The following is a 25,681-nucleotide window of genomic DNA, read 5'->3' as shown; positions in this document are numbered from 1 at the left end:
TAGCATGTTGGGGGGGGGGGGGCCTTAGAAAGAAAAAGGTTGAGAACCCTGTTATAAAGGAATTGTGACCAGCAGTTTTTAAGGCTGCTCCTTAGCTTGCCCAATGAACCCTAGGGAAACTGACTTTAAGATTCAGAAAACCTAACACCACTGCCTCCTAATAGTCTGTTAACTACCGCACTGTTCATCTGCTGCTCTGCATGAACAGCTCTTATTAGCTACTGTAGTTTCGTTTGCTCACATAAAGATTCCCACAGACAACTCACTTTAATATGGCTTTAATAATACACAAAACAGATTAATCTATAATTGTTGGTTTTGGAAAAAGCACTTTCTTGTGTCACTCAAACCAAATGCATTTGATCATTAAAACTTGCATGATTTTTCAACCTTCAAAATGAGATTGTGCCTCAGCTGAAAGCTGATTTCATCAGAGTCAATTATGCTCCATGGCCCAGATCTGACCTGAGCTGTTGAACTGTTTTGAAACTGCAATTTTATTTTGCTTATCTTTCTGAACAATTCAAAAAAGCAGCAATCTTGTTAGTTCCTGGGTCCTGGCGGTTCTATCGGGTAAACGGGCTGTTTTGCAGGAAACTTCAGGAAAAAAAAAAGTCATAAACGTTAATTTGTTTTTCCTCCTCAAGTACACTTCAGTAAAAGGTTTTTTCATGTCCCTTGTTTCCCAAGAGGTATCATCCATCAAAATGCTAATGGGATTAATCTTTTGACCTAATCTAGATTGTGATATGTAGTCAGACTACCATTATCCACATAGATTAAATTTGGGTTCCTCAAAATCAAAGCAAACCTCTTGAACAACATATACTCTTAGCAGCCTAGCTGCGTAGGCAAGGAGATTAGAGAGACAAGGTGGATGAGGTAATATCTTTTATTGGACAGAAGTTGGTCCAATAAACATATTACCTCACCCATCTTGTTTCTCTAATATCCTGGGACCAACACAGCTACAACACTGCACAGGCAACAAGACATTATCGTGACTCCCAGCAGGCACATCCACAAAAAACATTGTTGTCAGCAAAGTCCACCCACAGCACCTTTTTTTTTTTTTTTTAAAGAAAATAGAATGTTTGCACAAGATGCATTTCTCTATAGAAATCTTGTGTGTCTATTTTTCTCTGCCTGGCACCCACACTGCAACCACATTTAGCAGTAAATTAAAGGGCTGAGGCCTGCCTTATGCCATACATGTAACGTTCGTTCTACTTTCCTTTTTTACTTTGGATTTCTGGATCCTCTAACAAGTAGTTATCAAGCCCATTTGTCCAAAAAGTAAAGTGCTCATTTAAGCACTTAAAAACCACCTAGAACATATTTCAGGCCCAGCCTAAGTTTTTTATCCTTAAAAGGCCTCTCTGCTCTGCAACTTAACCATGGGCCCACCCCCGAATCAGTATGTGTGTGAAGGCTCTTTGCATCTTCCAGGAGTGCTGAGTATCTTGCATGATTAGACCCAGATCAAAGAGAGGCAACCTGTGTCTATATATAAACCAGTATACAGACTGAGGCCAATATGTCAGTTCATAAACAACTCATTGCTCATAAAGCACTTGATTCCTAGTTAAAAATTTAAGTGTTTAACTATGTACAACATCAACCTAATCTTATATGGTGCTTCAATAGTTCTCAAGGGTGCTTCACAAGGGAGGTCAGTAGCAGTATCCCCATTTTACAGATGGGGAAACTGGGGCACAGAGAGGAGATGTGACTTGCTCAGGTCACGCAGCAGGTCAATGGTAAAGCTGGCAATAGAATCCAGGTATTCTGAGTCTCAATTTGGTGCTCTGTCCACTAGGCCACATAGCTCACCCACACTGCACGTATAGTTTATACTGTGGATAGGGAGGCAAACATTTTTTTTTTTTAATTCATTTTCCTTACCTTTTTTTCCCTTTTTAAATAAAGAAGATGAGAAAAATGCTTGTGTGTATTATTTTTTTTTTCATTTAGACCTACTTAGATCTTGGCAGTCAGATCTCATTTAGGTGAGTGGAGCTCACGGAAGAGTTTTCTGCAGGGCACAGTTAACAGGGCAGCACTGCATCAGTTTGCATGGGAAAGGCTGTATCTTTGCAATGGAGACACAAACATTTTTATTTTAAATGAAAGCTTGAGATTTGCAAAATATGGAAGTATGCAGTAAAAATCACAGGAGATCCCCAAATTATTCCCTAAATTACCGCTGAAAAGGAGGAGTACTATGCACCAATGTTTGGGAAGAGATTTCACTTCTCCCAACAGCTGAAATACACACCACAATGCCGAAGAAAACCAGAGCACAATCCATCAAAATCTCCCTCTGGACCTCCAGTCTCTGGATGCCCTGAAAAGCTACAGGGGCTGCTGACTGCAGCAGGCAAAATTACCATTATCAGGGGAAGGTCAACCAGCAGTGGATGACACAAAACTCCCAAAAGACCTAAAATAATGTGAACTAATAGTGAACTGTAAAGCTGACAGTGAAAAGCGGATTACGAGGAAAGTGAAGAAGGGAAGAGGAGAGCTCTTGTAAATAACCTCCTATGTCTCCTGCTCTACCCAACACCCTATGCTTGTGTCTATTGCAGAGAAAGTGCAAAACTGAGAGTGAATCCCATGTTTTGTCCCTGGATGGAGGCACTTTCACCCAACTCTAGGCTTAATTTGCCCCCATTATCTCCCATGGCCAGTTTAATCAATTGAAACCTACGTAAGAACAGCCATACAGGATCAGACCAAAGGTCCATTTAGCCCAGAATCCTGTCTTCCAGCAGTGACCAATGCCAGGTGCCCCAGTGGGAATGAGCAGAACAGGTAATCATCAAGTGATCCATCCTGTTGCCCATTCCCAGCTTCTGGCAAACATATGCTAGGGGCTGGAAATGAGCAACAGGGAATGGATTACCTGCTCTGTTCATTCCATTTGGGACACCTGGCATTGGCCATGGTCAGAAAACAGGATATTGGGCTAGACAGACCTTTGGTCCAACCCAGTATGGCCATTATGTAGGTTTCTATTGATTAAACTGGCCACAGGCGATAATGGGGGCAGATTAAGCCTAGGGTTGGGTGAAAGTGCCTCCATCCAGTGAAAAAACATGGGATCCATTCACAAAACGAGTAGTCGAGTATTGTACATGGGAAGAGAAGCAGCACACTGACATGCATCTATTATTTCAACTGAGCAAAAGGTATAAGCACTGTATCTTGCTCATTTTGCAAGTCCCTTTTGAAATCCCCACCTCCTGCTTTCCTTATTTTCAAGAGCAATACCCAGATTAGTGCATTACCTTTTGCTGCTTCGGACCGCTTGGGCAAATCAAGTGTATCGAAGTTCCTGTCCAGATCTCCATTTTTCTTTCCTGTACATAAAATAGGACAATAAATGACAAAGGGTTTCAGTGGATGGATAGAACAGTTACTGTACTGTGCATCTACAGTAAGAAAGGTGCTAACAGGACCAGAATATCGCCTTTATTTGTACATATTCAGCCTTCAATCCGCACGTGTAGCCATTGTGTCTGTATAAGCAATTTAGGTACAAAACTGAACACCTCCTGGCTTGATTTATAAAGGTTCTGACTATCTGCAGTTCCCTTCAATTCAGTGAGTCTTGTGGGTGGCTCAGCTCCTCTGAAATTCAGGCCATTTAGCTGCATTGTCAAGTTATTTTCCTCACTCATAAATCCAGTGTATTGTGCCCTTATAAACAATGTAGACAAAAATTCTTGCCTCGTATCTTCCAGCTGCACGAGGCTTTTTGTCTGTTTTTTAGTAGAAGATACATCTTGACTATTAGATTCACTGTGAACTGCTATATATTAGAACAAGAATGAGATGCAGAGAGAAACAGAATGGGCCCCCTTTTTAGTGCTATTCGCTTAAATGGTTCTGCAGGAAGGCCTGGATTTAATATATCGCAAAGAAGATGGCAAATAAACTTAAACTGTCCTTCAATCAACGCAATGTAATTTTGGCTGCTTATTAGTAACCAAGGGAAATGATTTTGTGCTTTAAACACTTAGCTAAGGGACATGGTCAGATTCATACCATTAGCTTAACTTTAATTTAAAGGAAGTTTAATTTAGCAGAAGGTAGCACACTGGATATTTTGACAAAACCCATGTAAAAATGGGCTTCCTGGTGCAGGCATGAATTCAGGCTTTGAATTCAGGGCTCTGAAAATAGAACTTAAGAATGGCCATACAGGGTCAGACCAGTGGTCCATGTAGCACAGTATCCTGTCTTCCGACTGTGGCTAGTGACAAGTGCTTCAGAGGAAATAAACAGAACAGGGAAATTATCAATGATCCATCCCCCCTATCATCCAGTCCCAGCCTCTGGCAATCAGAAGCTTAGAACACTCAGAATAGCTATTGATGGATCTATCTTTCATGAACTTACCAGATTCTTTTTTGAACCCAGCTACAGTTTTGACCTTCACAACATCCCCTGGCAATGAGTTCCACAAGCTGATTGTGTGTTATGTGAAGAAGTACTTCCTTGTGTTTATTTTAAACCTGCTGTCTATTAATTTCATTGAGTGACCCCTCGTTCTTGTTATTTTTCCCTTCACATAAAACATATCCTCATTCACTTTCTCCACACCATTCATAATTTTATAGATCTCTACCACATCCCCCCTTAGTCATCTCTTTCCAAGATGAACAGTCCCAGTCTTTTTAATCTCTCCTCATATGGAAGTTGTTTCATCCCCTAATCAATTTCGTTGCCCTGCTCTGTGCTTTTTCCAATTCTAATTTATCTTTTTTGAGGAGGGGATGATCAGAACTGCACACAGTAGTCAAGGTGTGGCTATACCAAGGATTTATATACAGCAGAACCTCAGAGTTATGAACTGACTGGTCAACCACACACCTCATTTGGAACCAGAAGTATGCAATCAGGCAGCAGCAGACAGACAGAGCAAGCAAGCAAGCAAATACAGTGCAGTACTGTATAAAACAAATACAGAGGAATTTTAAAAAAAGAAGATTTGACACGGTAAGGAAACAGTTTCCGTGCTTGTGTCATTTTAATTAAGATAGTTAAAAGCAGGATTTTTCTTCTGCATAGTGAAGTTTCAAACCTGTATTAAGTCAATGTTCAGTTGTAAACTTTTGAAAGAACCATAACATTTCAGTCAGTTAAAAACCACTCCATTCCTGAGGTGTTTGTAACTCAGAGGTTCCATTACAGGGTATTATAATATTTGTCTTATTATCTATCCCTTTCACAATGGCTCCTAACATTGCTAGCTTTTTTGACTGCCACTGCACATTGAGCAGCTCTTTTCAGAGAACTATCCACAATGACTCCAAGAGCTCTTTCTTGAGTGGTAACAGCTAATTTAGACTCTATCATTCTGTATGTATAGTTGCAATTATGTTTTCCACCGTGCATTACTTTGTATTTATCAGCACTGAATTTTATCTGCCATTTTGTTGCCTAATCACCTAGTTTTGTTAGATCTCTTGGCAACTCTTCACAGTTTGCTTTGGGATTAACTGTCTTAAGTAATTCTGTATCATCTGCAGATTTTGCCACCTGACTGTTTACCCCTTTTTCCAGACAATTTATAAATACGTTGAACAGCACTGGTCCCAGTATAGATCCCTGGCGGACACAACTATTTACCTCTCTGCGTTCTGAAAACTGACCATCTATTTCGTTTCCTGTCTTTTAACCAGTTACTGATCCATGAGAAGACCTTCCTTCTTATCCCATGGCTGCTTACTTTGCTTAAGAGCCTTCAGTGAGGGATCTTGTCAAAGGCTTTCAGAAAGTCCAAGTACATATGTGTACTGGATCAGCTTTGTCCACATTTGTTGACTTCTCCAAAGGATTCTAATAGATTGGAGAGGCATGATTTTCCTTTACAAAAGCTGTGTTGACTCTTCCCCAATATATTGCATTCTTCTGTGGGTCTGACAATTCTGTTCTTTTTTATAGTTTCAACCACTTTACCTGGTACAGATAGGCCAGTAGTAAGCACATAATAGCCAGGGTCACCTCTGGAGCCTTTAAAATTGGCATCACATTAGCTATCCTCTAGACATCTGGTACAGAAACTGATTTAGGCAATTGGTTATGTACCACTGTTAATAGTTCTGCAGTTTCATATCTGAATTCCTTCAGAACTCTTGACTGAATACCATCTGGTCCCAGTGACTTAGTATTGTTTAGTTTATCAATTTGTTCCAAAAATAGCAAAGTGGGGAAGGATGGTTTAATTTTCACCATTTTTCTCCTACTAAGAGGGAGGGAGGAAACAGTCTGCTCTGGGGCAACCAACCTTGATATTGTGTTGACTTCAGGGCTCCTTACCATCAGAAAAGCATTGACAGATTGGAGAGAGAGAGAGACTTTAAAGGAAGAGCAAAAGGCTGGTGGACTTATGAGGAAATATTACAATATTTACAGTTTAGCTCTGGTTGACAACTAAGTGTGGGGACAATTGCATAATTACTTTTCACAATGCATAATCATCAAGACGGGAAAGGAATTATTTAGGATGGTACAAAGCAGTTTAACTAGGAGCAATGGGATGAAGCTTGGAACACCACAATTTAAGCAAGCTAGCAGTGCATCTACTGGACTGCAGAATAATCTCCCACATGAAAGGTTGAAAGCTGCATCACTTGAGACATTTAAAAATATACAGGACAAAGCACTTGAAAATACAGTGTAGTGAGCAACCTGGCTGTGTGGTAGGACTTGGTCATGAGATGGGAAAGACCTACAAGTCTGAAATGCAAGAAGCATCACTAGCTTGTAAATATTTTTGGCTCCAAAATAAACTAACAGCTCTCAAACCATTTAGGGTCTGTTTCACCTTCCACTGGAGTCAGTGGGAGCCCTTCAATTTACTTCAGTGTAACTGGACCAGTCCCTTAAAAAACAAACAAACATTTACCACATGACAATTGCCGACCAAATTCATCTTGACGGACTACGGTTTGCCCCTACACCATTGCATAGGGCTATCCCTTTTGTTCTGTATCAGACACTGGAAACATGCATCTAAAGCTTTGTTGGTTTGAAAAGTACGTCTTCTTAGTTGTACCAGACCATAAAGTCCCGTTTTCTTATCTGCCAGAAGTTCATACCACCACATTTTGTTCCATTCCTTTTGAAAAATCTCTTTTCTAAAATGAGGGATGGAAATTAGTGATAGCCGTAAACCCTCACTCCAATTCTTCGGCCATGTAAAAACTCAGTCTTATGTTGCTTGGGGAGCTACTGACACACAAAGGAAGACAAAATGTCAGGCATTATGATAGGATGCTACTTTTTATGGTGACAGTTGAACTTGGCTGTTCAGCTGAAAACCCTGCTCTGGTTGTCACTGCTCGGAGCTAAGAAAAATCCCACGACAGAGGGAAAAAGGGACAATGATGGGAGGGTGGCTTCAAATTATAGTGTTGGGAAAAGAAAAGCTCTAACTGAAGACAGAGGAACTTGCCTCCATTTTATCTACAGAATTTAGTTTAGGTAATAATTTTACCACAGGCCATTAAGTTTTGTGTTCCTGTCACTGGCAAGTTTCAAACTCAGGGCAGTTTTACTCTGAAAATAAGCTTGTTAAAAGTGGCACCTTCCTGAATAGATCTGTTCAAAGCCCTATCTATTTACTTTAAAATACAGTTTGGTTTTGTTAGCCCTGCTGAGTTAGCGTGGTAAGAAAATGAGCTCAATTCTTCTCCTTGTGCATCATCAATCGAATTGTTAATTAAATTCAAACAAGATACTCTTGTGCATAATCTCTGAAGACCCAGTTTACGCAGGTGGCACAGAGCCCATTTTAGGCTGCAGAGTGCAACTGCCTATTAAACAGTATTTCACACAGCAAAAGCATTCTACCTGTCCTCTGTGATACTCATTGACTGCCATTCAATTTCTGGGCAAGGCATAGGTGCTGGCTTTCACCTACGAAGCCCTCAGTGGTTTGCCTCGTGGCCACATGAGAAACAGCTTCTCTTCTCATGTAATAGGACAGCAGTTGTAATTAGCTGGCAGTTTAAAAGGAAAGCATTATTTTCTCAGTGAGGAGAGTCCTCAGTGAGTACTTTTCCGTGCTGGTCCACCAAGTACCAGGGTTGGGAAATTGCAGATCATGTTGCAAGGCATCTAAATTCTCAGGGTTTTTCCTGTGGGAGGAGCGGATTAGGAAGGAGAAATCTGTGATGCAGGGGAGGAGCACAGAGAAGTCTGTGTGAGAATGGGAAGGTCCATACAACTATGGCTTTTTTTGAACCATTGAGCTGTATTGGTTTAAATTGGTTTCGGCAGCACCAACATGAGAGGATGGGCACTTGTAAAAATGGAATAAATTTACCAATTTTAAAATCCATTCATAATTTTATCATAATTGCAAAATTGAGTGACATGAATCTCTTCCCCAACTGATGTCACGCAAAACTTACAATGTAAGATCAGCCCTGTCCTACGAAAGTTCAGTCCTAAGCCCCTGACAAATTCAGCCATTCCTGCAGTGACAGTCATGGAGCATAGTGATTCTTGATTCCACTGGCAGATGACACCAATACGTTTTAAAGTGCAAAGTTTCTGCTTACACATTTTTTTCCCCCCTTTCTACCCCTGGCACGCAGAAGAAGATATTGTCAGATCTGAAACCCCGCTCAGAACCTCACCAAAAGACAGACAGCTTTTAATACAGCTGCTGAGAGGCCTGTTTTATGGGGCTGGCACAGTGTTTTGGTGTGGGAGAGCAGCCTGGCAGGAAAGGTGCTTGTGTAATATATGATTATAATTCGTGTAAACCGTGAAATTAAAGGGTCTTCCTTCACATAAGGACTTATCAAAAACATTATACTGGGTCAAATGCTTTCTAAAAAGTTGGTGAGGACTTCCGGATGTTACCCTGTGTTATTTACGACTAGTATTTCAGTGTTCTTCCTACAACAGTTCTATGCTTCCCTGAAAAAGCCCAAAGGATATCCCATGTCCCCCTTCCATTTTACACCACACTTCCATCAAGGAAAAATCCCCAGCTAGCATCTTTCTGGGCGAGAAGAACTGAAAGGGAAAGAGCCCCATAAGGGCCAGCTAATAACATGCTGCTAATTGATCAGCTAGAAAAATGCCCAGTTAAGTGACATGAGGCATTTGCTCCTCCCAGGGGCTGAGTTCCACCTTCGCAACACTCCTGTTCCAGGGAAGCCAGAAAGGGAGGCTCCCTAATGACACTGCAGACCACCACTGGCTTTTCACCTTGGCCCTCTTCAGCCCATTGCGCCAGCAGCAACTATCACTCGTCATCACCTGAAACCCATTCCATTCCAGCAGCCACCATCAAATCAATGACAACAAACAGAACAGCACTTTTCATCTTCAAGCCACTGTATGAAGTGACGAAGCCTCAAAACTACCAGGTGAGGGAGGGAAACATTATCCTCATTCTGCAGAGAGGGAAACAGATGCTCAGGTAGGTTAAGTGATTTGCCTAGGATGACAAATGGAGTTAGTAAAGCGCTGGGATTAGAACAGGGATTTCTGGCGCCCACTCACACATTCAGACCACTAGCCTACATCTTTCACTAGGCTTGGTGAGAAAAATTTGGCCATATGCATTTACCTGATCTCTTACCACATGAATATAGGGCCAAATTCCCACGTGAATTCCATGCACTTAGTGGCTTGCACTTTGGATGAATATGGCCCTGTATTCTTTACTGAGTGTGACCCCTTCCAAATAGCACCAACAAGACTGGAAATAGCCCCTTCATCAGATGGGCACTTTGTGTGCACCTAAGAGATCTCCAAGTGACAGCAGCAGAAATGAGCATCAGGGAAACACAGAGCTAACCCCTGTATTGCAGTGTTGGGTCAGTGAGGCCACTGTGCCACCTCTAATCCTTGCATGTAAAAGGAGAAAGGAAGGAGATTATGGCAATGTTGGAAAGAGTGTACTGGAAGGACTCACCTTGATTGAACCACTCCTCTAATTACCAGAAAAGCAGTAAAGGAAAAACAAAAGTTTACAGGAAAGAAGAAGATACAAAGGAACAATCACAAAGAGGCAGAATTTCACAGCACAGAATCAAACCTGAAATTTACAGGGCTCCCCTAACTCTCACTAATAAGAACACTTTCCCCTTCCCTGTTGTTCCTGCTGAAAGCGTGTTTTTACCCCTGAAGATTCCTTTTTAGTTATTTCCAAAAATGCTGAAGGTAGTGGGGGAAAGGAGGCAGACTAGCCCTCTGCAGAGGTGTTTGAAATGCTATGATCAATGACCATGAAATAAAATAATAAAACATCACAAGACTTAGAAAGAAAGAATCTATTTTCAAGTGCTAGACTGAGAAGAGTAAGGAATTTTTAGTCTAGATTTTCATAGAAATTTACAAGTAAGAGAAGGGTTATTTTATTCATGATTTTAAAAGCAGACTTACTAATGGATTTTTTTTTTTTTTTAAATACTAAGCCTGCTTGTCCCTCTCAACCCTTCTGATCTGCACATCACCAGCTGGGAGCTCTGCATTGCTACTAGTCAATTCCATCCTAGAAAATAGCATGAATTTTTACAGCTGAGAGCTGCATAGGGAAAAGGACTAAAACATGCTTCGGAAAAATAATTGGGATTTTCTCTGAACATTGTGAGCCAAAATTGAGAGGCCACCAAGTATCTGCATCTCTCACTCAAGTCAATGGCAGTTTGTCCTCAGTGTCCCTCATGATTTTGGCTGCAACTTTCCCCAAAACACAACCCCAAAATTTTTGGCTGATAAATTCAGAAACCATATACAGACAGAGAACATATATAGGGCTGGGTCCTATGGGAAGTGGACCGACACTGACATACAAGAGCAGTGCAGTCATTTAGAAGTCCTCAGGCTCTTCACTCATCAGGATGAAAATCATTAGATCTCAGCAATCATGCTCACTCTCTACACAGGGAATCTATTTCACCCATCAGATGTATTTTTTTCACATGCTTCCACCCCAGTGGCATTGCTCTCAAGTGGCAGGATAATATAGACCCACAAAGGAAAGAGCAGATGGCTCAAGTGAGCATAAGTTAATTGTTTGTAAAGAAAATCATATTACCTTTTCTCATATACACTGTACAAGTCCTGGCCAAGCAAGTGATGTTTTCTGCCTCCTCAAAGAGTTCTTCCAATTGCTAAAAAGACCTATTTTTTTTTTTTATTTAAAATTACATTAGGTCAAGCTGAAGACAGACTGTGGTTACTGTGATACATACTACAATAACTACTGTAGTACACTGAACTAGAACAACTTGACACCAGATATTTAAGTTCAGTATATGTGGGAGGACTAAATTTTTAAACCTAGGACTGTAGGTTAGGGCCCTCAAATTTGTGCACTTAAATTAGAGCAATTTCATACCTGGCCAATTATCAGCATAAAAAAACCCAAACAGTATTTGGCTACCCATAGTAATCTGAGTACACACTAACAAAGAACTGGGTGCTCAACTTGGAAACTTTAAGAGAGAATTGTCTGCAAGTTGTATTTCCTAAACTAATGAGGAACTACAGAAGTTGAATGTCAGTATTTGAAAGGAAGATAAAAAGGAGGTTTACTGAGACTTTATTAATCCCCTCTTGAGATGCAACGTATTTGTGACACTCGTGCCCAACTGTGAGAGAACAGGTCTAAAGTGACTGACAATTAAAAGCTACTAGAATCACATTTGCAATTTAAATGAATGTAAGAGTGACGGCATTGTGCTTTTTTTAAAAAATGTGATAGATTAAAAAATATGAAACAGAACCACCATGCATGGAAATTAGCGTGTACTTGGCTTGTTTCCAGATAAATCAGCAAACGCTATGGAGCAAGATGGATGGAACTAATGCAAAACTTTCAGGGGATTTGATGCATGAGGCAACACCAGCACATGATGAGATGCTGAAAACATCAGCCTTCGCCAGCAGTGGACATGAAGGAGCTGGTCATACTTCAGTGCACATAACCATTATTGTTACACATACATATCAATGAGAGAATAGTTCCTAAAATAGTTAATAACGAACAGGGAAGATCAACACATGCCCCAATCCTGCAAACATAGAATCACAGAATTAGAAAACATGCAACTGTATAACTCTACTTAGTCCCATCGGTGCCAATGAAGTTACTTATGTTAGTAAAATTACACAAGCTTGCTTGCAAGATCAGGGGTATACACAGCAACGTGACTCCAAGAATCACTCTTATTTATGAGACCACTATGACACAAACCTTTAGCTTTCTTCCCTCCAAAGCAGCCAGCGTCTTCTTTCTTCTTCTTCTGAGAGCTTCCTGTGCTGGTAGGCTGATTTGCATCCAGCTCTTGGTACTTGTCGGCTCCTGGGACCTCTTTGTGGACGTGATATGAAAGGTTTCGCATAATGCACACACAGTTCTCCACGGACTGTCAGAAGAGATTTAAATTGGAAAAAAAAACCAAAAACAACACCCCCTCATATATCTGCAAACTTTTACATGGGGGAAGAAAATAAAAATTCTTCCTGAGGGAAGAATGAAGTTTTCAAAGTGGATTTGATCAAATAAGCCTTAATTTGAGGTTCTATTAAACCAATGTTTTAAATTTAACTCCCTTCATAAATAGCACCTATGCAAGACACAGGCTCTCTGATCAAAGACACCACCAGATCTTGTTTAAAGAATATAGATTTGACTGTAAAAGATGTACTGGGCAGTTACTATATCATCATTTTCCTTTTCTGAAACACCACCATTCCCCCCCACATCAAGAGACCCATTTAGTTGAACTTCCTCTGGCTCAACTTCAAGCTTGCATTGAAATCAATAGGAATACAAGCAGATCTTGTAGTAATAGTTAATCCTTAACAGTTCTCTGTAGGTTGCAAAGGAAAACATCAGGTGGTTTCAAAATCAACTTACAAAATGGTCTGTGATTAAGTGACAAAGCTTTCGAGTTCAGTTTGCTTCTGCAGGTCTCATACAGACTGAGACTCATTAGTTTGAAAAAAATATAAAGCTAAGACATTTTATATAACCAACAAAGCATTCAGAGTTGTAAAGTTCTACCACATTCCCTGATTTCTCAAGTACATGAAGGTTTTTGACCTTCTACCTCATAAGTTACTTTCATGTCATGGGATGTGGTAAAACCATATGGGCCACGTTGTACTCTTAGAGAGCAATCAACACTTGTTGACTTCAGTGGGAGCAGCATGAGAACAGAATTTGGCCTCGGAACAACACATACAATATTGTCTCAACAAGATTAAGTTCTCTTGGGCAGGGACTGTCTCCTTAACTAGATTTTATACAGAGCCTATCATAATGGGGCCCCCATTTTGACTTAAGGCATGAACATAAAATAACTGAAGAGTAATTATAATAAAATGCTATTGCATTTACTGTAGTATTCTCTTTCCACTTGCTTCCCCCCACAATATGCCTTGCCCGTATCAGACAAGCTAACAATGTTATCATTCTGATGATCCAATGTATGACACTAGATTATCCTTCCAGAATGTCCTTAGACAAATGCAGGCCTATTTTGCAAGAGCAAACAAACCTCAGCTTCTAGTGAAGTCAGAGCTCGACCCCTTAACTAATGCAAACTCTTAACCAAATTGTGATACACAAGATCACCTTGTTATCTGTATCCTTCTTGCCAACTGCAGACTGTAGAGCATGAAGGAGAGCGTCCACTAAGCCATCACACTCTCTTAGTCTTCTCCGAGCTTCTGCGCCATCTGAACTTACATTCCTGACAAAGAACAATGCAAAAGCAACATTTAGCACCGTAACCTTTACAATAAAAGGTCGAATCTACGCTGCTTTTTTCTACATTTTTGAGGAACCCAACACATGTGGATCAACCCTGGGAGTTTTCTGGTAATGAAAAGAGGATCCGCTGGAGAAAGTCTGACAAACCATGGAATCTTCTTTGCCTAGTGTCTGAAAAGCATGGACCACAAACCTGCAAATTATTAACTCTGAATGAAAACTGGATTAGATGGTTATAGGAAGTTTGATCAGTTCATTCTTCTGGGCTTCCATTACAGCTCAAACCTCATGTGTCACAGCTACATTCACAATACTTATCCCAGTTCTTACACAGAACAAGCCCCACCTGGTAATCCCAGGAGAGAGAGAGAGCGCGAGCGAGAGAGCGCGCATGCGCGCTCGTAGGAATTTCTCTCTTGGGTGAATGCTTCTACTTCTCCAGAGAGACAAGGTGGGTGAAGTAAAGTTGTTGTTTTTTTTTTTTACTGGACCAAGTTCTGTTGGTGAAATAGACAAGCATTTGAGTTACACAGAGCTCTTCCTCAGGTCTGGGAAAGGTACTCAGAGTGTCAGACCTAAATACAAGGTCGACCAGAGAGTTTAGCATAAGTAGTTAGCACATATTCTAATGGACCATTCAAGGTGAACTGGCCCATTAAAACTCCTTAGGTCAGAAAAAAAAAAACACAGGGTGTTAGTGGGTTACAGATTGTTGTAATAAGCCATAAATAAAGTGTCTTTATTAAGACCATGATTTTTAGTGTCCAATAATGTGAATTTAAGCTCTCAGACTCGTCATTTGAAAGCGTTGTGCAGATTTCCTTGGAGGATAAGGACTGATAGGTCAGATACAGAGTGATCACTTTGTGGAAAAAAGTGTTCACTCACAGGTCTTTTATCATTTTCCTGAGTGAGTTCATTCAAGAGTGCAGCATTGAGTGCACTGGCTAAGGGACAGCACTGTTGTGATAGGCATATGTAGGACCCATGAAACTAGAAAGGTGTATTGTGCGGGGTGTTAATCATTATAGCAATGGACATATGTTTGCAGGTTTTGCATCTCTTGGTCTGGTACCACTTTGACTTGCTGTGTCCTGGTCTGTTCAGAACATGCTTCTGGTGATGAGCTTGGAGATGCTGAGGGGTTCTTTGTCTACTTCTATATGTAGTTCTTTATGTTGGCTCAAATTTGACTCCGTTCCTGTGGAATTATGCAGCAGAAAAGATGGTTACTCACCTTTGTAACTGTTGTTCTTCGAGATGTGTTGCTCATCCCCATTCCAGTTAGGTATGCGCGCGCTGCGTGCACGTTCGTCAGAAGATTTTTACCCTAGCAACACTCGGTGGGTCGGCTGGGCGCACCCTGGAGTGGCGCCACCATGGCGCCGGATATATACCCTGCCGACCCAACTGCCCCTCAGTTCCTTCTTACTGGCTAGTCTGACAGTGGGGAAGGGGGGCGGGTTTGGAATGGATATGAGCAACACATCTCGAAGAACAACAGTTACAAAGGTGAGTAACCGTCTTTTCTTCTTCGAGTGGTTGCTCGTATCCATCCCAGTTAGGTGATTCCCAAGCCTTACCTAGGCGGTGGGGTCAGAGTGAGATGTAGCAGAATGCAAAACTGCTGAGCCAAAGGCTGCGTCATCTCCAGACTGCTGAACCAGAGCATAATGCGAAGCAAAGGTGTGGACCGAGGATCAGGTAGCTGCGCGACATATTTCCTGGATTGGTACATGGGCCAGGAAGGTAGCAGATGAAGCCTGAGCCCTAGTAGAATGTGCAGTAAGATGGCCCGAGGGAACATGTGCCAAGTCATAGCAAGTGCAGATGCATGCCATCACCCAAGAGGAGATCCTCTGGGAGGAGACAGGTAAGGCCCTTCATTTGGTCTGCCACTGCGACGAAGAGTTGGGGCAATTTACGAAAGGGCTTCGTCCGTTCGATATAAAATGTGAGCGCCCTATGGACATCTAGGGAGTGTAATTGTTGTTCCCGTCGTGAAGAGTGCGGCTTCAGGAAGAAAACTGGAAGGAAAAGGTCCTGATTGGTTTGGAAGGCCAATACTATTTTAGAGAGGAACGCTGGGTGTGGTCGCAACTCCACCTTGTCCTTGTGAAAGACTGTATACAGTGGATCCACCGTGAGCGCCCGAAGCTCGGAGACTCGTCTGGCCGATGTAATGGCTACGAGGAAAACTGTCTTCCAAGACAGGTATAGCAGCAAGCAAGTTGCCAGTGGCTCGAATGGTGGAGACATAAGTCTGTTTAAGACTAGGTTGAGGTCCCAAGTAGGGGCAGGGCGGTGTACTTGGGGGTATAGGCGCTCCAAGCCCTTGAGGATCCTGGAAACCATAGGGTGTGAAAACACGGAGCAGCCACTTTCTCCTGGGTGGAAGGTAGAAATGGCCGCCAAGTGCACCCGCAAAGATACCACTAGATCCTGTTTGAGAGACCAGAGGTAGTCCAGGATGGTGGGGATCGAGACCTCGATGGGAGTAACATTGTGTTTCGCACCAGCAGGAGAAACGCTTCCACTTGGCCAGATACGTAGACCAAGTGGAAGGTTTTCTGCTACCCAGGAGTACTTGTTGCACTGGGGTAGAGCAATGTAACTCTGACTGGGTTAACCACGCAGGAGCCATGCCGTGAGGCGAGGGGACTGCAGGTCTGGGTGGTGAAGTCTGCCGTGGTCCTGAGTTATGAGGTCTGGATGACGAGGCAGAGTGATTGGGTTGGCAATCGACAGGTCGAGCAACATGGTGTACCAGTGTTGCCTGGGCTACTCAGGGGCGATCATGATCAGGTGAGCCCTGTCCCCGTGGAGCTTTAGGAAGACCTTGTGAACCAAAGTGAATGGTGGAAAGGCGTAGAGTAGATGGCTCTTCCACAGAATCAGGAAGGCGTCCGAGATCGAAACCCTGGGAGAGACCTTGGAAGGAGCAGAACCTCTGGCATTTCCTGTTCTCGCGGGAAGCGAAGAGGTCTATGTGGGGAAATCCCCACTTCTGGAAGACAGAATGTATAATGTCCGGGCGAATCGACCACTCATGAGATAGGAAGAATCTGCTGAGTTGATCTGCCAGAGAGTTCCGGACTCCTGGGAGAAAGGATGCTACCAGGTCTATCGAGTGGGCTATGCAAAAGTCCCATAGTTGGATAGCCTCTCGACAAAGGGGGGAGGATCGTGTCCCCCCCTGCTTGTTTATGTAGTACATGGCCGTTGTGTCTGTGTTTACAGACAACACAACGGCCCTGTAGATGTTGCTGGAACGTCTGGCACGCCAGGCGGACTGCTCTTAGCTCCCGGACATTTATGTATAGCACCAGCTCCTGAGACAACCAAAGGCCTTGAGTGTGAAGATGTTCGAGGTGAGCACCCCAGAGATGATGCATCTGTCATCAGGGGCATGGAGGGCTGTGGTGGATGGAACAGCAGTCCTGCACACGCCAGGGAGGGCGTCAGCCACCAGTGGAGGGAGCCTAGGATGCTCGGGGGGGGGGAATAGTGAGGCGAGTCAAGTTTGAAGGGGACGCAGACGTAGTCTGGCGCGCTTGGTCACGAACATGCAGGCAGCCATGTGACCGAGGAGGCCGAGGCAAGTGCGAGCCGAAGTTGTCGGAAAGTTTTGAAAGCTTTGTATAAAATCAATACTATTGCTTGAAATTGGGGTTGTGGTAAACTGGCCCTTGCGAGATTGGAGTCCAGGATGGCCCCAATGAACTCTATTCTTTGTGTGGGCACTAGAGTAGATTTCTCCAGGTTGATGATTAGCCCTAGTCACATGAAGAGGTCCTTGACTACGCCCACATGATTGGTGATTTGGGCCTCGGAGGTCCCCCAAATGAGCCAATCGTCAAGGTACGGAAAGACATGCATTCGACGCCGACGGAGGTAGGCAGCAACTACAGCCATGCACTTCATAAATACCCGAGGGGCTGAAGAGAGGCCAAACAGAAGGACCGTAAACTGAAAATGCGGATGGTTGACCACAAACCGGAGGTACCATCTGTGTGGAGGGTAAATGGCAATGTGGAAATATGCGTCCTTCATGTCGAGGACGGCATATCAGTCTCCAGAATCCAAAGACGGGATAATAGTTCCCAGGGAGACCATGCGGAACTTCAACTTTTTCATGAACTTGTTCAGTCCTTGCAGGTCTAGGATAGTCCTGAGGCCTCCTTTCACCTTGGGGATTAGGAAATGGCAGGAATAGAACCCCTTGCCCCTTAAGTCCTCTGGTACCTCCTCTATAACTCCTATGACAAGGACCGTCTGTATTTCTTGCAAGAGGAATTGCTCAGGAGAGGGGTCCCTGAAGAGGGACGAGGAGGGGGGGGGGTTGGAACGGAGGGAGTGAAAAACTGGAGGTGGTATCCGAATTCTACCGTGCGTAGGATCCAACGATCCAAGGTTAATTGGGTCCACGCAGGGAGGAAAGGGGAAAGGCATTTGTAAAACTGAAAAAGTCTCCTGGGAGACAACTGGTATACCGTCCTCAGGCGCACCTTCAAAAGTTCGGTTTGGATCCAGTCGTTCGCTTGGAGGGACTGTTATTGTGACCCTCTTGGGGTCCAGACTGCCGTCTGCAGTTGCCTCGACCTCGCCTCCTGCCAAAGTCCTGTCTTGGTCTAGGCAGGGGGTAAGGGTGTTGAGGTTGGGTGCGGAAGGATCTTCGTTAAGTCTGTGGTGTATGCATCCCGAGCGAATGCATAATCACCCGATTGTCTTTCAGACTCTGTAGCCTAGGGTTCGTCTTCTCGGAGAATAGACCCTGGCCATTGAATGACAAGTCTTGGATAGTGTGCTGAAGTTTAGGTGTCAGGCCTGACACCTGGAGCCATGATATACGCCTCATGGCGATTCCAGAGGCCACAGTTCTGGCTGCCAAATAGGCAGCGTCCAGCGAGGCCTGGAGAGAGGTTCTCGCCACCTTCTTTCCTTCCTCCAATAGTGCCTTAAATTCTTGGTGGGAGTCTTGTGGGACCAGCTCTATGAATTTTCCTACCGCTTCCCAGGTGTTGTAATTATACCTGCTAAGTACAGCTTGCTGGTTCACTACCCTGAGTTGGAGGCCCCCCGCGGAGTAGATTTTACGGCCCAACAAATCCATATGCCTAGCCTCCTTGGATTTTGGGGCAGGGGCTTGCTGGCCATGGCGCTCCCATTCATTTACAGATTGTACGACCAGTGAGCAGGGAGGAGGGTGCACGTATAAGTACTCATACCCCTTAGAGGGCACCATGTACTTCCTTTCCACTCCTCTGGCCATGGGTGGAATAGATGCAGGGGATTGCCAGATGGTATCTGCCTTAGCTTGAATCGACCGAATGAATGGTAAGGCCACTCGAGTTGGTGCATCCGCCGACAATACATCTACCACGGGGTCCTCCTCCACCTGCAGGTTTATATTCGAGGCAAAGCGCCTCAAGAGGTCTTGGTGTGCCCTGAGGTCAATTGGAGGCGGGCCCAATGAGGATGTCCCCGCTACCGCTTCATCCAGGGAAGAGGAAGACAAGAGGCCTGGGACGAGTGGGTCCTGTATGGTCTCCTGATCGTGGGGGACGTCAGGGACCTGTGGGACCTGAGGGTCCAGAGCAAGGGTGGAAGCTTCCTCCGTACCCGCAGGAGGGGGGCAGCTGACAGTGGCCTCTGGCACCCGGTGCTCCAATGGAACAGAGCGTGATGTCACTCCAGGTCCACCTTGGGCTTGGTGATATGCCCAAGGTGTCCAGAAGGACCACTGGTGAGGTCTCTGGTCTGGGCCGTGGGTCTCTTGGAAGACTCGGCTGTGTGTATCTGAATCATGGTCGTGTGCGTAGGAGGCACTGTCCGCGTGTGATGATACCGATGTATGGCGAGACAGCCACGGAGGAGCTGAAACCATTTGGGAAGGGTCTCTGCGTCTGGTTGATCCGTCTCCATGCGGCACCGGAGAATGGTACCAGGTGCCATACCGGTACCGGGAATGAGACCGAGACCTGCGACCGGAGCAGTGCCGGGAGGTCAACCGGGACCTCGGAGCTCTATGTCGAGAGTGACTGCGAGAAGCGCAGTGCCATGAACGATTCCGGGAGCTGAATCAGTGCTGAGAGTATCGGGTTGGTGAGCACGATCTCAAATGGTGCCGCGAATACAACCGGTACAGAGATGGAGAGCGATACCGGGACTGCAAGCGGCGTCGGGACCGGGATCGGTGACGGGACCGAGTGCGCCAGTGGGACCTCGATCGTGACGGGTGCCTTTCAGCGGTGCCAAGCGAGGATGATCTCATGAGGGGAGGCTTGCCCACTGATTGGATAACCCGCACTGGCGGTGCTGGGGATTGAGGTAGCGCAGGCTCTGTCAGGGCAATCAGCTCCCTTCCCATAGAGAATGTTCCATGCCGGAGACAATAAGCTCAACCATGGCGCATGCCGGGGAGCTGTCAGGTACCGGACTCGACGGCTCTTGTGAGGCCAGAATCAACGGTGCCGAAGTTGTCGGTGCCGGGCGGTCCAACATAGGTGGGTGCTCTGACAGCAACGTAGGCACAGGAGTCGCAGGAGTCTTGTGCCTCTTGACCCGCGGGGAGAGAGAGCGGTGCCAGGCAGGCTTCTGGGCCGGCGATGGTTGGTGCCGAGGGGTCTTCGCGGTGCCAGCGCGCTCCGGTGCTGAAGATGCACTTGTCCCCGGTGCAGACTGTCCGGCGCTCGGTGGCGAGGGCGGAGGAGTAAGGGCTGCCTCCATCAGGAGCTGTTTGAGACGAAAGTCCCGCTCCTTTTTTGTCCGCGGCTTGAAAGCCTTGCAGATGCCGCACTTGTCTGCGAGGTGGGATTCCCCCAGGCACTTAAAGCAGGAGTCGTGAGGATCTCCTGTCGGCATCAGCTTGCAACAAACTGAGCACTGTTTGAAACCCGGTGAACCGGTCATGGGGCCTGGCACCAGGTGAGGGGAAAGGGCTAATCCCCAACCCCGCTTAACTGTATACAATAACTATGTTAAAGAACTAATAAAACTAAGTACAAATATAGAAAATTGAACTATATACACAATAACGATGAAAGAACTACGAGAAGCTAGGGAGGTGGAGACCAGCTAAGCCGTGCTCCACTGTTCCAACGACTGACATGGGCAGTAAAAAGGAACTGAGGGGTGGTTGGGTCAGCAGGGGTATATATCCGGCACCATGGCAGTGCCTCTCCAGGGGGCGCCCAGCCGACCCACCGAGTGTTGCTAGGGTAAAAATCTTCCGATGAACGTGCACGCAGCGCGCGCACACCTAACTGGAATAGATATGAGCAATCACTCAAAGAAGAACGTCTCATACAGCAGGGTATCCAACTGGTCTCTTTGTGTCAAGTTTTTAGGCAGGGCGAACTTCACACAACCTCCCTCGTATCTCACTCTTCACTATTAGTCATTAATTTGCACCAATCACAAGATGGCGAAACAGCTTCGTGGCCTATATCAATGATTTTGCTTCAGAGGTGTCTCTTCCACTGAGAAATCTCCAGCAAATTAATATCTTCCAAATCCACCACAGTCTGAAAGTATTAAGAACCTAACTGGTACTGTTCTGCTGCCTCAGGCCTGCCCGCACCTCCACAAACCATTTTTAAGGGTTAGGTTTAAGAATAGATGCAAAGCACTAGCCATTGTTAAGATGGCCAGCAACCCTGGAATCTTACAGCTTCAGAGGGGAAAGTTGGGTTATGGAAGCGAGCAGATGCCACTGAGAAAAAAGTTGCAACTTTGGCCTAGCTGTGATGCAAAGTCAAGGAGAAATAATGTTTCTGTCATGAGGGAGAAAAAAAAAAAAAAAAAAGCAAAACGACATACCGTTTGTTTCCTTTATAGGCCCATCTCCCAGAACCTGAGAAGCAGAAAGAGGACAAGGGAGAACCTTCTGATGGAGATGCATCGGGACTTTGACAAAAGACCAGGCCTCCTCTCTGGGCTACAGAGGAAGGCACTAGAGCAGGAATGGCAATTCCAGGCTGCAGCTGAGAGGATGCTGGAGAGGGAGGAGGTGGTGGCTGAACACATTGCCCATGAGAGAGCAGAACCACCAGTAGCAAAGTGAGCAGCAGCAGCACCAGATGGACATGTTCAAACACATGCTGGGTATTATGGCCAGCAGGTGCGTGAACAGCCAGGTCCTGGCGCCAGCCCAGGTTCAGGCCCAGCCTCAGCCTTCTGCCATCTCCTCTTGACATGCTACCATAAGCTGCAGCCATGCTACCAGACAGTTCACTCAGTGCTTGTGATCATTGTCCAGAACCACAGGCCTGCCCAGGGACATTGCACAGATGTGGTTGCCCCATCTCAATCAAATACTGGAATTGGAAAAGATTCAGAAAAGAGCAACAAAATGCTGAGGGGTATGGAATGGCTTTCATATGAGGAGAGATTAATAACACTGGGACTTTTCAGCTTGGAAAAGAGACGACTAAGGGGGGATACGATAGAGGTCTATGAAATCACGACCAGTGTGGAGAAAGTAAATAAGGAAGTGTTATTTAGTCCTTCCCAGAACACAAGAATTAGGGGTCACCAAATGAAATTAATATGCAGCAGGTTTAAAAAACAAACAAAAAGTATTTCTTCACACAACACAACGTCAACCTGAGGAACTCCTTGCCAGAGAATGATGTAAAGGCACAGACTATAACAGGGTGCAAAAAAGAAAATGGAGGATAGGTCCATCAATGGTTATTAGCCAGAATGGGCAGGGATGGTGTCCCTAGCCTCTGTTTGCCAGAAGCTGGGAATGGGTGACAGGAGATGGTTCACTTGATGATTGCCAGATGCCCTAGAAGGAATGAACAGAACAGGTATTGTCCACTGTCAGAAGACAGGATACTGGGCTAGATGGACCTTTGGTCTGACCCAGTATGGCCGTTCTTATGTTCTGAACATCTGCATTATGTGTGTCCACTCCCCCATCATGTCTGCAAGCAGCTTGCATGCTTGCCTCAGGAAAGCATGTCACCACCTTCTCAGGGTGACAAGCCACTGCTGATAGGCTGCTTCACTGCATCTTGTACCCAATATGGTGCTTGTGTGCCCAAAACAACTGTTGTATGAAGATCAGCATTTTGCAAAGCTCATAGTTTAGAATCGGATTCATGGCTTCCCACTGGAGTGCAGACAACCACCACCAATGGAAACGGTGCACTGTAATAAATTGCTGGGCAAACACTACAATCCGTTTGCCCACAGCTGACAAACATTCTCCTGAACTACACTACAGGTTGAAAGGAGCAATATTGTGACAAGTGTACAAGGAGGTACTTGAGCATAGCTTAAGTCAGTGGGGCGCGTGGTAGGAGGAGCGCTTTTTTCCCTCCCGCTTCAGCAGTTCGAGCAGGAGTCTGAGCAGTTTTTTTTTTTTTTAATTTGGCAAAAATGGTAGAGCCGGTGCGGCAGGAGGTGTGTGCTCACAAACTTTTTACTGATAGGTGTGCACAATCAAAAAAGTTTGGAGATCACTGGCTTAAGTCACTTTTTGCAGTGTGGCCACTCTTCTTTGAGCTAGGCGAGCTGAAATGCAGTTCCTCAAATATACTAACTTGAACTAACAATTCAGTGAAGACAATTCCTTGGACTGCAAGCTCCGTGAAACAGGGAATCTCTCTTTTCTGAATCTTATACACCGAAAGAATTAACTGCTAGTGCCCGCCAGTTTCATATTATAATTAAATTTTCCAAGCATTGGAAGGGAATTTAGCTTCCCTACTTCCACAGAAATTAAATGGAATGAAATGGCAAAATGCTTCTGCACCACGCTTAAGTACATTCTTTAGAAATGTCTATCCATACGATTGCCACCGAAGACCGACATTTACTAATATCAACAGAAACATAGCCAATGTGTCAGCTTCAGGGTTTTTGAATTTCACAATCCCATATTAAAAATGTTCTCTCTCAAAAGTCCAAGTTATGGAATCACTGCCCTTTTCCATTTGGACTATGCAGCCAATTTTTCTTCAAGCGTAAGTACTGCCAATATTGTTCAATATAATTAACAAATTAATCATTTTTCACATCTTTATGGGCAAACTGAGATGTTAATTAGACATCTAAAAAGAAACATTTGCTCAGAGACCTTTCAAAATATGAATACACATTTAATTCTAAGTTGCATGTTACAGCTTATTAACTCTCTATAATTAGAATGCACGTAAAATGTAGTGATTAATAAATCCCATTCTTAAACCATAACATACATTTCTTACTGCCGATAAGGGGTGGGAGAAGTGAATACCAAGGATGAGTTTCCACTGGATGCATGGATAATAGAATTCTGTATATTTTTTTTCTCCTCTTGCATTAATCCAATAGCATAAACTGTGAATTCTAACTTTGTGAGACTGAAATTAGGATTCTAGTTCTCTATGGTACCATGCAGCAGTTATAAGAATGATGATGATAGATGCTCCGCCTTCAAGTACATTAAAATGGAACACTACTTGTTAAGTTGAAGAGTGGCAGATATATAACGAGAATGGACCACCTGGAGTTGCATGTCCTATTTCCTATTCCCCTATTATATATTTTAATTTTTTTTATTTCTAAACTTAAGGAAAACAGACAGAATTGTAATGAAGAATTGATCAGATTACTCCACACTGAATTTTCTCCCTCCCCCATCTTCTCATCACCCATTCAGAAAAGAATTTTAAATGGCTCATTTATGATCCCATACTTACAATAATGTTCATTTCATGTATTTTGCTCCCAGCAATGCCAGGGATTTTGTATTTCCCTTTTCTTTATACATTTTAGGATTAACATTAATGTAGACATGCAGAGACATATATTTTGCAAATACATCAATAAAGAAAAACTCAACTTGTCAATATTAGAAGTCCTTTGTGTACCTTGATTAATGAACTAACATATTGAAATTTAAGCCATAATTGCATTAAAAGTGATATATGAGGATTTACAACAGGACATCAGCATATAACGAACGAAAAGTAAAAAGAAAGAAGGTGGGTGAGGTAAATGTCTTCTACTGGACCAACTTCTGTTAATGAAAGAGAAACTTCTGAACTACACAGAGCTCTTCTTCACAGTGGAACTGGAATGTTTGTCTCTCATCCCAACAGAAGTTGGTCCAATAAAAGATATTACATGACCCCGCCTTGTCTTTCTGATATACTGGGATAAACATAAAATAAAAAAAGAATCAGATCAGTAGATTATTAATGCTGAAAAGAAAATGGACTGAGCATCACCAGACATCAGGGTTTTAATGTCATCACTAGCACACAGCAAGTTTACTACAACTGGTTACATTCCACCTTCCCCCCTGGAACACTATTGCCAGGATATATCCCCTTTTCATAACTAACTCATGGAGATACACCTGCTTTTGTAGATACCTGGTGTTTGGGACTATGCCCAGTGGGGTCACCAGGTTTCTGCACATTGTGGGGATTGGACAGCCAGGGACACCACAGGTATAGGCATGAAACAGGGTTTATTCGAGCTCACAGCAAACATCCTGGCTCCTGAGGGGACAGTGCACCAACAGCTTCATAAGCAGACTAATCCACAGAGTCCAGATCCCTCCCTACACTAAGGGCTCTCTGTGCAGCTCAGGCAGTGCACATAAAAGGGGAATCCCCAGCAGCTTTTTATCAGGGAATGAGTGGATGACTGCACTGTCACACACAGCTGGACTCCCCAGCATGGGGGGTTTGGTGGGGAGAGAAGAGCCTTGGCTGAAACATGATGTGCTCTGGCAATCTCAGTATAATAGCTCACAGGGGCCCTTACAAATCAGAGCAAGTTAGAGCAGCCCTGAGGAGTTAATTTGCACTGGGACTGAAATGCTCCTCAGCCGATTCCAGGATTGGGATAAGGAGGCCTGAAACGTAATGAAATGCCACCTTTATGGCCCATTCACAAGTGTGTAGAGCAAAAAAAGTC

General features: G+C 44.2%; 1 protein-coding gene across 1 annotated transcript in view; it reads right to left on the bottom strand.

Moving 5' to 3' along the window:
- Positions 1-25,681, bottom strand: part of ARVCF (ARVCF delta catenin family member) — a 449,379-nt gene that overhangs the window by 53,773 nt on the left and 369,925 nt on the right. Inside the window, 4 exon segments of the mRNA XM_075060041.1 lie at positions 3,294-3,365; positions 9,950-9,967; positions 12,236-12,407; positions 13,622-13,739. Coding sequence (XP_074916142.1) covers positions 3,294-3,365; positions 9,950-9,967; positions 12,236-12,407; positions 13,622-13,739 — 380 coding nt within the window.

The sequence above is a fragment of the Chelonoidis abingdonii genome, chromosome 22 (genome assembly GCF_003597395.2).
Source record: "Chelonoidis abingdonii isolate Lonesome George chromosome 22, CheloAbing_2.0, whole genome shotgun sequence".
In the NCBI taxonomy this organism is placed as follows: domain Eukaryota; kingdom Metazoa; phylum Chordata; order Testudines; family Testudinidae; genus Chelonoidis; species Chelonoidis abingdonii.
Note: the sequence above shows the minus strand (reverse complement) of the source record. Positions and strands in the feature narration are given on the sequence as shown.